At 36.9% G+C, this 14,696-nt stretch overlaps 1 protein-coding gene across 1 annotated transcript in view; it reads right to left on the bottom strand.

Annotated features, from left to right (window-relative positions):
• Positions 1-14,696, bottom strand: part of USP34 (ubiquitin specific peptidase 34) — a 122,672-nt gene that overhangs the window by 28,568 nt on the left and 79,408 nt on the right. The window contains exons 42-54 of the mRNA XM_080341322.1: positions 14,564-14,684; positions 13,612-13,795; positions 8,713-8,876; positions 7,650-7,715; positions 6,421-6,567; positions 6,276-6,332; positions 6,093-6,170; positions 5,289-5,383; positions 4,227-4,399; positions 3,540-3,693; positions 1,812-1,890; positions 310-363; positions 119-214 (exon numbers count right to left, since the gene is read on the bottom strand). Coding sequence (XP_080197448.1) covers positions 119-214; positions 310-363; positions 1,812-1,890; positions 3,540-3,693; positions 4,227-4,399; positions 5,289-5,383; positions 6,093-6,170; positions 6,276-6,332; positions 6,421-6,567; positions 7,650-7,715; positions 8,713-8,876; positions 13,612-13,795; positions 14,564-14,684 — 1,468 coding nt within the window. The remainder of the gene's footprint in view (positions 1-118; positions 215-309; positions 364-1,811; positions 1,891-3,539; positions 3,694-4,226; positions 4,400-5,288; positions 5,384-6,092; positions 6,171-6,275; positions 6,333-6,420; positions 6,568-7,649; positions 7,716-8,712; positions 8,877-13,611; positions 13,796-14,563; positions 14,685-14,696) is intronic.

The raw sequence follows: 14,696 nt of genomic DNA, 5'->3' as shown, positions 1-14,696 counted from the left end.
GGATTGTCATCTTATTGACTTAAAACTGATTTGCTTCCCTCCGTTTATTCTGATTCATGATTTGTTTAGGATTTTCTACAGTATCTTAAAATTCGCGTTAAAACAAATCAACTTGTACCTCCAGCAATTCTGATGAAACATCAAATTTGTAGTCTTTGCCATTTTCCTCCTCTGGTTCCATCCGTTTATAAAACAGCATGTAAGCACTGTGCGTCTTGAAGAAAAAAACATCTGTATAATTTTTGCTTTGAGAGATACATCATGAAAGTAGAAAAAGAATCATATAACAAGTGTTTGGAAGAGAAATACCTTTTCAAAGGAGAAGTCCATAAATTTATCGGTAACAGAATCGTAAGTTTTTGTCTGCCAAAAAGAAAGTGAAACCATTAATTACAGGCCTTTCTAATGGCCAGGTTATTGTCAGTTTAAGATAAATGCACAAGTAAACTATTCCATGACATTTGCAGAGAGGTCATTGACACCTTATTTCTTGCTCGAGTCGTCTTTCTTTTTGTCTTCTACAATGGCCTATTCTGATTTTTCCAAGTTGCTAATCAATATCGTGAACTATATCTCACGTAATTTCCTGTCTCATCCATCTCATTGACACCTTTTTAGGCACCTAAAGATATTTTATCCATTTGGCAAACAAAAGAATATTTTGTTTTATTCCTGCATATTCTCTTTATCAGACAAGAGGATTTTTCTTATTCACAGGACTGTTTCAGTAAGATGCTGTATTATCAATAATGTGTTTGATATAATTATTTATAATTATAAAAAATATAAATTGAAGCATAAACTGAGAACATTGGAGTGTTCAACAGTTATTTGTATTAATATTGTGCAAAAATGTTCAGGCTGATATCAAACTGAAAGCAAACAAACATCAACTTAAGCAATCTTATCTTCTTACAATATAAGGAACAAGCAAAACTATTTAAGCCTGCAGACCCATTAGCTTGAAAATCCCTTATTAACATCAGAACTCCAAGTTTCCTGCTGAACAAGAGCACAGTTGGACACAGATCTGACAGGTTTTTAGTTCAGTTCTGTCACCAGTGACAAAGGATTTGACTGTCACAGGTTCACAGACCAGAATCTGGACATTTCCAACACAAGGCACAAAGACCAAAAACCCAGTTTTTCCAAAGCTTGAAGTAATTATTCCTTCAGTCAAAAGCCTAAGCAAACAGCCTTCCAAGTGAAGGATTCCTGAATTAGTTGCATACTCACTTTTTTATAAGTAAATAAATAATAAGCTGATAAAAAGCAGATATAGTGAAGCAATATTTCTCCTTTGGAGGGAGACTTCACTAATTCATTTTGATTCATTAGTAATACCACCATTATACTTCTGACACGCCTTGTAAAACCACATAAGAATATCTGGGTTCATATTCACATATTAAATAATATGATAGTTAGCACAGAAGAAATTAAGACCCTTCTCCTTTACTGTCTTAACTTCTGTTCCACATGAAGCGTAGAACAATGACTCTATTAATAAAAACTTGCATGACCAGCTTGCACAGTCTCACTTTGCCAAGTCTTTAATCCCCCAAAAGCAAGGGGAGAACCTTTGAAGACATCGATGGTGGAAGAACATCTACTACATGAAGACAAGAAAGTATCACCTGCACAACAAAGGTGTCCAAAGTTTAATAAAACCCAGCTAATGCTTCTAACTGTTTCATATGCGTTCACAACAGGTGGCAGAGCAAAGGTGAACACTCTGGAATCCTTCATTAAAGTCTTCAGAATAAATACGGTAATGGTTGAATGTGATAAAAATAAAAGTCATAACTTACAGTCATTTCTCCACCAAAACATTCTGAAGCAAGCTGGGCAGAATCAAACGGTTTTACTTCAGCATCATTGAAAAGATACCTGTAAAAGAGTCAGCTTTTGAAACAACTGCTCTTTGTCTCTAAGGGCAAATTAAGCATAACAAGCACTTAGTATGATCCTTCAGATTTAAGTATTCCTATTAATTTCTAACGTCGTCTTTGAATCTCAGGTAACTAAGCACTGATCCCAGAAGCAACTTTCAGTAGGAGCAGGCAGCCAACATTTCAACAGTTCTTGCTTTTTCTTTGGATCAAGAGACACATTATTTTCCTCACTTTTCCAGCCCGACTCTGGCACAGATCAGGTTTTAACACAGCCAAGAAGATTTGCCTTTTCTTTTTCAATCTCTGCGAAATGGAACTCCAAATTAAGAAGAGGAAAATTGTTCCACGTAACAGTAGAAGTGAAACTGGAAGGACGCAGAGAAGATGGTAGGTACACCGCTAAGGATCCCCTTTGGAGCAGGGACTGAGAACTGCTGCAAAAATGATCCAGCTTGCTATTGCAGAGAACTGGAACAGAGGAAATCTTGTATAAGAAGATCCTGTCTTTTTTTTCATCTTTGAAAAGAAGGAATTCTTTGTCTGCTCTGCCGGAGGCTGTCCTGAGGAGCCCCGTACCGCTGAGGCCCCAGAGGAAGGCAGGACAATGGAGGGGTTTGCCTGGGTTAATGAGGACTGGGTTAGGGAGTAGTCAGGCAATCTGGACATCCCTAAATCCATGGGTCCAGATGGGATGCACCCGCAGGTGCTGAGGGAGCTGGCTGAGGCCATTGCTGGACCGCTCTCCATCATCTCTGCCAAGTCTTGGGAAACTGGAGAGGTGCCTGAGGACTGGAGGAAAGCAAATGTCACTCCAATCTTCAAAAAGGACAAGGAGGAGGACCTGGGTAACTATAGACCAGTCAGCCTCACCTCCATCCCTGGAAAACTGATGGAACGACTTCTCCTTGGTGCCGTCTCAAGGCATATCAGGGATAAGAGGGTCATTAGGGGCAGTCAACATGGCTTCACCAAGGGGAAGTCGTGCTTGACCAACCTCATTGACTTTTATGAGGACGTAACAAGGTGGATGGATGATGGCAGAGCGGTGGACGTGGTCTGCCTTGACTTGAGCAAAGCATTTGACACAGTCTTCCACAGCATCCTCACAGCTAAACTGAGGGAGTGCGGTCTGGATGATCGGGTAGTGAGGTGGACTGTGAACTGGCTGAAGGGAAGAAGCCAGAGAGTCGTGGTCAATGGGGCAGAGTCCAGTTGAGGCCTGTACCTAGTGCAGTGCCTGAGGGGGCAGTACTGGGGCCTGTATTATTCAATATATTAATCAATTATTTGGATGAGGGAATAGAATGTACTATCAGCAAGTTTGCTGATGACACCAAGCTGGGAGGAGTGGCTGACATGCCAGAAGGTTGTTCATTTCTATAGATAAAATGGTGTTATTGATGAATGAACATGAGGCTGGCACAGCATTCTGCTGCTGCCCATGGCCAAGGTGCTCCACAACTATTACAGCTGCAACAAACCTGAATGCTAATAAATGACATACTTACACCTACCAAATTCCAACATCCAATGCTTTTGAATGGAACCTACAGCACATATCTCCTATATAACTGCATCTGACAGTCAACAAATTTTAGTTTCTTAAACATAAGGAATTATCAAGTTTTGTTCTGTTTGACTCACCATTTGTTGTTTTTGTAAGCGTGGGGATTGACTATATCTCTGATAAAACTGTAGTAATGGCCACCATCCGCTGTTCCTGTATGAACCGTCACTCCTATCAGATCGTATTCGTAACTTTCAGTTTCCTTCAAATATTCACCATCTTCCTTAAACCCTGAAATTATTTATTAGAAGATTTAATCAGTTATTTCCCAACACCTGAACTTCAATACTACGCATTTCCCGTAGTTGCACTTTTTTGTTTCTTTTCCACGCTCCACAATGACGACAGGAAACAGTTACTGCCTTTTTTTGCAAAGTATCACTACTGAAAGGATCAGGACTAATAACTAAGTTATTCGAGTTAGCAAACCATACTTATGAAGGCCGTTCATCAGCCACTAGTACCCTGAAAAAGTCAAAATAGGCCAGTGACAAACTATAGGTAACTATTTGTAATTTCTCTCTTACTTTAAAAAAGAATTTAAGGATAATTCCAATTGAACAGTACATGAAAACAGAAATAAATGGCTGGCTTTCCCATATCAAATAAAACATGTCAGTTTGGGAATAAAGGCTGAATAAAACTTCTGGTTGATTTTATTTTCTTAAAAAGAAAATCACAAATTGTTTGGATACGTAGCGTATACAAAAGTGAAACACAAACGAAAGAGACAAAGCCTGTTGCATTCATTTTATGACACATACCTTCTTTTCTGTCATTTTTTCCCATGAGGAAATCTTCAGTGTAAGGTGTCATATCCAAACGCAAAGGGAATGAAAAATGCGTATTGACTTTCTCCTTCATCATGGTTACCATATTAAATGTATATCTCATTGTGTTGAAGCTTAAGATACGAGGTAGTTTCTTAAAACATGCCCTGCAGGATTAGAAATAATAACGATTTTTAAAAGCTTAGTAGGTAGAATTGTATTTTCAAAGATCTTAAACACATTTATTTCAAACATAAAATTGGAAATCTGTTGTGAAGTCACAGGAACATAAAATTCAGTTCTCATCATGGCCTGGAGCAGGGCAGTCTAACTGGCAGCAGAAAGGTCAAATTGAGCTTAGTGAACAATTCCATTCACTCTATCATTGTGCCTTGGAAGAAACATCAAATTTAGTTGTATGGCAGTTTTCTAAAATGGTATCATAAAATGAGTCCTGAAGGAATTTAACAATGAAAATCCCCTCAATTAGATGGAGTTACTGTCTTGTAACTGACAAGTTTCAATGCAGAACATATATTAAATCTCATAAACTTCACGATCATGATTTTCAAGTTGGTTACATTCACCCATGCCATTTAAATAGCTACAAAAACGACCATGAGGTTTTAAAACTATCCATTTGCATTAAGAAATTGGGCTTATGTACGAAACCTGAGCAATTATCCTGCATGATGAATAACAGGAGTACTGAACAACCTCTGAAAGAATTTGATCTTTTAAAAAGGGAAGAACTAACTGATTTCATAACGTACTGATTTATATGAATTTCTTTTAGTGACACTAAAAAAAAGGTCACCAACATTTTACCGTCTAGGTGATCTTTTACTAAAATACCTTATATTCTTTGTTTTGGAAATGTGATTTCTTAGCTATGTGCTCATTTGCACTGCGACCACATCCTCGTAAGCCCACACAGTAGTGAACTGAATGAAACCACATTCCTATTCCAACTAAACGATCGCTTTTATTCCAATAGTAAATTCAGTAACTTACTAAAAAGAAACACTAGGAATGTGTATTTCTTCTTAATCATACCTTTTTTCAGCCCGCACTTTCTTTCCGCAATGAGAACACGTATACATGTTGTCACCTTCCAAGGTATCTTTAATAGTTACTTCATCAAGAGATTCCTACATATAATTAAAAATAATGCTTAGATTTATCTTAGATATTTAGATCTTATGGCCTGCTTTACAAACCCCTCTCTCTCAATCTTACAGTAAGTTTAATTAACTTTTCTGTAAGTTATGAAAGTAAAAAGTCACCAAAAAGTGTGCAAAAAGAGCATGCACCCGAACTAAGAGAAGAATTGGACAGGATAACCAGTTCCTAACCCAAACACAAAATTAAGGAACCAATTCAGAATAATGGCGCTTGATATTCCAAGCTGTCCCAAATAATTTAAGTGCTTTAAATTCAAATTCCAAGTGTGGGGATTAATAGTTGTTGAAAACACTCTACATACTAGAATTATCTTGATTTTCAATTAACTTAAAAAGCATTAGTATATGTACATATCAAATCTGTTGATATTTACAACTGTCTCATATAAAACGTGGCCATAGAACTTTTAAAACACAGAAGGGAAAAAGTGATTAGTGATTGTAACAGAACCTTTAGTCAATTCCAAACGACACCAGCTGATAGCACATAGCATTGAAAAGATCAAATACTTTAACCAAATTATCTAGTAAAATCAACCTAGAAATACAGCAAAGCTAGAGTACGGGCTCAGAAAGCATCAATGCATTCAGCAGCGTATGGCGCAGCCTCTAACACTTGACTGCACTCATTTAGAGCTGTGATCAATGCTGCACATCTCAGCCTGGCATTACTTACATAAATATTCTTCATATCTGCCACCTGGCATCTTACTGTATAGAACTCTTCAGCAGTCTGACTTACATGCTCACAGTCCTAAATCACAGCGACGAAAGAGAAAAGCAATGAAATAACTGGTTTTGAGAACTTAAAGAGAATATAAAAATCTTTAAAAGATAAGGATAAGGAAAGAATACTCACCAAAGAAACAACATTGTTTGTGATTACACCTCCAAACAAACTTTTCACTGTATTTTTCTGTGAATGAATTAATAAATTCTGTCAAGAAAATTGGAGTAAATCCGTAAGATTTCAAGCTCTCTGTTGCTGCCCCTTAATAACTCACCAGTTCTGGAGACATTTCTTCTATTTTTGTTATTAGGTCAGTGAAGAATTCAGTCATATCCTTCTGCTCTCCAGTGTTCAGTGGCTGTTTATCCATGGTATAGGTTTTACAGAAAGGCCGTGGATTGTATGCCTTACATTCACTTTCCTGTAGGTAAAAAAAAAATACCAAGCAAAAGAAATCAACACAAAACCTTACATTTTGAACTTAAACTGATATATTGAAGATATATACACAAAGGACATACTGTTACATACACTATCTCCATATGCCTATTAGGCAGCAGTGCTTAAATGCTACTCATGAAAGGTAAAGCAGTTTTTAAGTAACATTACCATTACTATGATATTCATTATTATAATATAATTAGTAAAATATTACTAAATAATACTTAATAAAATGAATCATTAAAAGAACTTGGCTGGAGACACGACACATCCAGTCTCTGTGTATCTAGTCAGGTACAAACGTAAGGAACATCAACCTGTGTTGATGTATTTCTACTAAATTAAATCTTGACAAGTACTCAATTCCCATTCAGACTTCTCGATGGCATAAAGCTGTTCTAGTTCTGAGCTGTGTTCAGAGACAAGGATTTGCAGTATAAAGCAATTCTTCAGAATCCATCCCCCATCCCACTGCCCTGCACACTGGGAATGCAGAACTGATTTCCAGAAGAAGGAACTTTGTTCTTATGAACGATATACACACTGTTTTCTTTCAAGGGTATTTGGCAAGACAGTGCTTCCTGTAAATATTACCTTTTTAAAATAAAGTATTTCTTTGAGGCCTCAATTTTGTTTGGTTCTGGAATTTCAGAATTTTTACTTACTGTTTAATCCTTTATTTCAACAGATTAACCTTTCAAATATTACAGTAATGAAAATAATATATTTTATTGTCAGGGAAACTGGGGTAAATTCAGTGAACAATCACTAAAGTTTAAGAGCTGGTGCTTGCTCATTAGAGTTGGTGTCCAATATGAAACCCTATGTTAGATTAGGATTTACACTGATTTACGCTGTCTCGTCATGAAAACCATTATGCCAGCATTTGCTTAACTGATTGAATATGAATAATGGCTTTCAGGTGGGTAAAAACTATTCCAGTTAAGACATTAATTTAAAAACATAGGCACAATGGACTTAAGCTACCAAGAATTTAGATATGGAATAATAATTACAAGGAAAAAATAGGATACTTAATAAAATATCCTCTTTTGTACCTACCATTAAGTACGTAAACATTTTCTGGAGTTCTAGTAGAGTGGTCTTGTGTTTCATATCTTCTGAATACTAAAAGAAATTAATAAAAGATGACTTTATCTTTTTGCTTATGACTTCCCAAAAACAGCCCTTAAAAAGATGAAGTGATATTTTTAAATAAAAACCCACTTTGATATCAACAATTAAGAAAAATGATTGTGTAAAATACGGTACACTATCTAACATGCATACACTACCTACTCATTTTTTTTGCTTGTCAACATTAATCCGAAGCCAAAAAGTAGATCTATTTACTAAAAATTTAGTGCAGGTAGGAGATTTTGGGAAAGTATTACAAGAGACTGCAGTAATTTTGGGGTAATTTATTTCACTTCATAGATGTTGCAGTAGCTCTGATCAACCCTCTCTGTAATGCATTTCATGTGCAGACCAGTAGCTTCCCTCTTTTATTTTACTTTTTTTATTTATAAAAGGCTATTTCTAGATAAAGTGACAACTACCAGGAACCTAATGATAACTAAAAATGACGAGGTCACTGCCCATTAGGGTGTTTCAGACATTATATATGCCCTGGTGATGTCAAGGACCAAAATGAAGCTTCCTCTTTTACAATAAATGGCTAGACGCAACATTATAATATTTCTGTAAGTTAATAAATATTTAATAATTTACAGGACTTGCTGTATTTCTAGTAGCATGAGATACATGCTTTTATATAAAAATTCAAGTAGAATGACATTTATTGTCACAAAATGACAAATTATGAATTAAGAAAACATACAATCCACACCAAAGCAAACTTGAATAAATATAGCTGAGAGCAACAGAAAGATGAGTTTGAAAACATTTTATTACAATGCCACCTTAAGAACCTACTGCGCTACAAATAAGTGTTTTTTAAAAATCTCTTAACTTCAGATATCAGCAAAAGAATCCAACCCAATAAAAAGCAAACTAAAGCCCTGAAGAAATTATCAATAAAGAAGTCCTAAAAGTACGGCTATAATTTATCAGCATTTGCACTTTTACCCAACTCCACAGAAGGAACAGAAGACCCCAAGCACACCTTTGCAGTAAAGATCGCCTGTCTGGCCTCCGGTATCATGTACAGCTGCTGAATAGTGGATGCCAAGTAACACGTTGCTCCAAGATTAGTTAAACCCACAAATCTACATTCAGCGCGAACATCATCATGTGGCCAATAATCCCACTTGTAAGGTGCATGAGAGGCTGGAAAAAATTATAGAGAATTCAAAGTACAATTTACAAAGACATAAATACAATTAAAAGTTTTATGCTTACATTGATAAAACACATTGTGTTTATGCATTCTACATTTAGAGGTAGGAGCCAGACTGTATCTGATCTTTAAGAAAATGCATGATAGGTACCTCAGGAAAATCACTTCATAACATTCATGTCAAACCTAATTTCTTGCACTTGTTCTAGCGGTACTATTATACATAGTAACGGTCTTCTAGCCTCTACCTTTAAACTGAAGTTGGGTAAAACCATTTATTCATCATCAAGAGCACCTATACATTCTAAACACAGGCTGGCATGCATTTTCAATGCATAAGAAAGGGTATTTTTATAATATGACCCAACCACGGTTCTCTCACAACACCTGCACTGCCTAAACCACTGAGAACATACTTACAACTGACAAACCACAGCACTTACAAGCTCCCAAATGTACACCAGTCACTCCCCCAGCACAAAAATGACTTCTAATTTCTCCTACCCATTGATACGCAGTCCTATGTCAGACTGAAACACACAGACTCAAGTTGGGGAGCCTTCCCTTCACATAAACCCCATAGATCTGGAGTGACAAATAACCAGACATAAAGCAAGACCCTTCTTCTCAGAATTGTTTCTGAATAGCATCTACTATAACGGATGCCAGGCTAGCAAAAGATCTTTGGAACAGTTCAAGAGATGGATGGATTCTTATTAGAGGTAAGACACTAAAATGCAGTGAAATAAAGTAGTTGGCTATACAGAAACTTGAATAAACTCAGGAATATTTTTTATAGGGAGAGAAAGAATGTTTTTTATTGCACTTCAAAGCCATATATACCAAAGAAATCTGCAGGGGTAAGGGAGAAGTGAATTGCCAAGGCAATCAGATTGAAAAGCCATTTTATTTTCCTGTAAGTTTTGTGCTCCTCTATATTTCACACCAGATGTAGCAATCTATTTCTCACTCAACATGGCACTAGACAAGACAAGCAAGTCTGACAGACTCTTCTTAATAAGCCTTATCCCAGTATGGCTGCCAAGAAACGGGAAGAATGGGAAAGTTCTCCTCGTATGCCATTCAAGAAGATGGTAACCGGATCAGACGACCCATTTGTAAGCGATCAGTACTGATTCTAGACAGCGACAGGCTTCTCTTTCCAGCATCCCATGCGGGAGAATGGAATGGAGAATTAATCAGTTGAGCTGCAAAGGCAACTAGATGACACAAGCACTAAATTACAGAGGAACTAATCCAGTGTCCAAAGAAATTCACTGCAGCCTATGTTCCTTGGTACGCGAGAAGTTTGACACAAAAACCTGTAAGGCACCGAGCTTTGTTATTCATCCCCCAGGACACCTTTCTCCAAAAAGGTGCAGTGTCCTACAAATAATTCAGCACCTCTGTTGAGGTATATGTTCAGATATATAGGAAAAAAAAAGGCAAAAATGTAGTCTGGATTGGAAAACCTATGTGGTTTCAAGATTTAGATTTTAAATCCTTAATTATTTTGTCAAAGATTAAAGGCTCATTAAGTATTCTTCTCAATTCATACTACCAGCTATAAATTCAGGAAACTATTTGGCATTCTCTGAACAGATCCTCACATTTTCAGAGACCGGACCCACAAGATGTTCGCTTGCACAACAAATAATTGTTGTAATCTTCAGTTTGGCATTGGCATCAAAACAACTCTGAGCCCTGCAGCTTCAAGTAGGGAAGGAAAGAGCTTTAATTCTACTGTTTCAGCAAATCTCCGTAGCGTGACCTGACGTTACCTGGTTACATTGGGCTGATCGGCCAGTTGAAACAAAGCTCTCCTCCATATTTAACCTCCTAAACAGAGTAATTAGTACAGCAGAATAATAGAAAATGCCCTCCCTTAACTGAAATCCTTAAATTGCAACATCTTCATTCACCCCTTCTGATGTAAGGACGCAGCATCTATCACTCTGCTTACAGCTCATCAAGTTGTAATTATAAAGAAATCAGATGACTTCTTTATACTTCATGACAGGAGTTGGGAGTATCTTCCTCCTACTTCAACCTGACAAAGGGCTTTCAGAAATTTGACAAGGAATTTCTCAGGAAGATCCTGTTTTCTCCACCCTGGGATTTTTAAGACACTGTCCTCGTTAGCATAATAAAAGCTTTCCTTCTTCCATATGGATCTGAACTAGAAAGGTAAATTCAAACCTCATTTATGTCTACCTTCCTTATTCCTCACTGTCATTACAGAAATCAGCCTTTTCTCAGGAAGAGATAAGGAAACTTGTAACCAAACTTGCAATATTCACATTCTATTCTAAGCAAAATAAAACTCAATTTTCTCCTCGTCAAATGACCGTGCATTTCTCTATATTCCACCTTCTGATCATGCTTCTGTTCCAAACATAACATCAGATGCTATCTCAAACTTCCCAGACAGCAAAGCAGGTGGTCTTGTTTCCCTCCTTTGAACCGAATATCTTTATTAGTCTCGGTCTTTAAAGAAAGCAAAACTTCAAACCACTGCAAGAAATTTTCTGAACAATCCCCTCTTCAGTTATATCAGTCTGCATTAATTCTTAGCCCTCCCTGTTGAGAAAAGTCAGCTGGCAGCAGCTGCTCAGCGCTTCATTTCCTACGTTATCCATCGCTGAAAATGCAGGAAGGCAGCCCTGTGTCTGCAATTCAAACCACTGGATCCGTGAAGCAGAAAAAAACCCACGCAAGTCACTCTCCCATCCATTGGTGAAGGGAGCTACGGCTCTGGAAGCTTCAACGAAAAATGCTGCTGAAGTTAAAACCTTACTACAACTACTTTACATTATTTACACGAGTCTGAAGAACAGTATATGGTTGCACATTTCAATCTGACTGATAGAATAGAGTTTCAGTAACATCATTTTTAATTAGCACTTTTTTTTGTCCCATTCTCCTTTAATAAGATGTTTTCAGTTTGAAAATGCTACTTTACTTTGCTGCATTAAATTAAAGCCATTTAATGGTGTCCTGGCTTCGATTAGTCAGGAGCATGAGAAAAAAATGAGGTGAGACTAGAGGACAAGAACGGTACCAGTGGGCAGGATCGAAAATTGCTCCAATGTCCCACAAAGCTAAAATGTTAAAACCAAAGACAGGATGCAAATTGATTATATTTTCCTTAATGTTTCTCTTAAGGAGACCAGAGAGACAGGCCTGAGACTCAGATTTCTAAAGACTAATAAAATTATAGAGACGAGCAAAGTGGAAAAATCCGGTTTTAAGCAGCTTTGGATCATATCAATGGAACAACAAGACTTTAAACAACTGAGATATCAGAAGTCCTGTGTCAGTTGCTCCTCAGGAAGAGATAATGGCACCCTGCCAGTTGTAATAAAATTAACATGAATGAAACTGAGATATACTGAATATGGAGTAAGAGCACAGAGCAGATGGCTCTGGAGAACTGGGGAAGAAACAAACAATCTAGAGAAAAGTATTCGGAAGAAAGTAACGACTGTGGTAAATGTTGCACAGAACTTCAGCATTTAGGAATTACTGGGATTTGGAGTGAGAAAAATACTAACTGTAGAAAATGAACAACTGCACCTGGAGAGATAGAGACAACCTCAGCAGTAGAAGATGTGCTTAGAACAAACAGAAATATCTCATATTCTCATAAACTGTATTCTTCATAATATTCTCCCTGAACATAGGAGACTTTGGAGGTTTTTTTAGAAGGCCCCAGGCATATGAGTACAGAGCACAAAACATTATTACCATCAGATTTCTCTTTTGCTTCCTGAATTGTAAGGCACTAAATCAATTCCATGTATTACAATAAATTACAGATCCTCAGGTTACAGGAATTTAAACTGGGCATGTGAAAGGAAATCTATCAAGCTAAAAATGCATAATGAGAATTTGCAAATCAAAGATAAAATATTAACTAGCTTCAAATTTTGGTAATTTACACATTATATGTAGGAACTGTTTTTCCAAAACGCAGGAAGCATGAAAGCCAAGACGCATAACAGAATTGTATTAGTCAAATACAAAGATATTAGAGACTCTGAAAACATGACAGTGCTGTTAATAGCCAATACATCTACAGTACCCCAGTGTGGTTCCTATACTTTGATTAATGTATAAACATACCACATTTCTTCATGTGAAAGGGAAAACAGAAATTAATATCCAGCACAAGCCAACAAAACATGGAAATCCACTCTAACAATGTTATCTATGTGTCAGTGTCATTTAGTAGGACCGCATACTTTAAATAACCCGTATTTAAGAACAGATGATCTGAAAATGACGCATAGGATTAAATCCACTCATCAAAAGATGCCTGTATCTGCTCTGTGACACTGCCACAAGTGATGGTGGATAAGAAGCAGAGCTACAAAGCTGAATTTTTAAGAGCAGTGTTAGTGGTAACAACATCTTACTTCATCACTACCTTTGGAAACTGGGACTATTCTGTTTGAATCTAAAAATATTCTGTGTCATCACTGAATTTCCCTGTTTCTACCTATGCACTCTTAAGAGATCATTGTGTTTAGTGTGTCATTAAATGCAGACACTTGAGAGAGTCATTAAACGCAGGTGTATTTCAGGAGGAAACCAAAATTCTGTGATTTCTGTACTGATCTTTATAAATACGGAAATTCAAAACAAACTCCAAATGAACAGCAAATGCAATGGACTCGTTTTCCACAAAATACTCCAAAGCTATAGATGAATAAAGGTTCTTACACTGCATATGTTGTGCCATGACCCAGTTGTGGAGCAGCCTGTAGTTTTCCACGGATCCCTTTACCATTTCTACCAACAAGTCATAAGCAGCAGCTCTCGAAGAATGGGACTTGCACTTTGGTTGTTGTCTGTCTTTCAAACTTGGCAGCAAGAACAGGAGATTGAAGATGTCTCTCAGAAACTCCTGTAAAACAGTTCAATCAGCACATTCTTAAAAGACAACAGTCATTTATTAACTACTTCCCAGAAACTCCTATACTTTCTAGACCTCTATCATTTACAGAACTTTCTGACTTTTTCTAAATTCTGAATTAATTCAATTTCAACAATTTACTTTATACTACGTCAAGTCCAATGTCAACATATTAAAAGCCTAAAGAGAAACATGTTCACTGAAAAAGAATGCCAAACTATGCTTGATTCATGACTGGTAATTTAATTTGAGGAGTTTGTTGTGGATACTGCTCTTTTGACTTTCCTCCACTCTTCAAATCAAATATATAAGGATATACTATATACATGCAACATACTTCAGGATTCTGTGGAGTATTGCTCCTCTCTACTTAAGCTTCCCTTTCGTCATCTTCTTACCCTTTTCATATGGCCAAGCTACAGAAATCTGATCTTTGCACAGCTCTTCTGTTTTAATTTCTACATCACCCTCCACACTGTACTCTGAGAATCAAATTCTTGCTACAATTTATTCTGCAAGCTCTCTATACCTAAAATACACTTCTTCCAGGATAATTACATAGTAGTAATGTTTTACAACACTGTCAGCAATGTAACCTCACGTTAGGTGGCACAAAATGTGGACACCATTAGGACTACTGGATGGTAAGGACTACTAAGGATGGTAAAATGGTGGAAAAAAGGTGAAATGAGGAAAGTAGAGTAACAAGAGATGACACAATTTTGATCTCTTTGCGGTCTTTCAGTGCCCTTTTCTTACCTGGCCTTCACGAGAAAATTTAAAGGGTGGTTTGTGCTTAATAACGCTTGTTGCAAGACGAAGTAGTCCCGTAAGTCCATCATCTTCTATATTACCATCTTGATGGTCAAGGATTTCTCTGCTATATATACAA

This window comes from Nesoenas mayeri (assembly GCF_963082525.1).
Source record: "Nesoenas mayeri genome assembly, chromosome: 3".
Classification (NCBI taxonomy): Eukaryota; Metazoa; Chordata; class Aves; order Columbiformes; family Columbidae; genus Nesoenas; species Nesoenas mayeri.
This window is presented reverse-complemented; position numbering and strand designations above follow the sequence as displayed.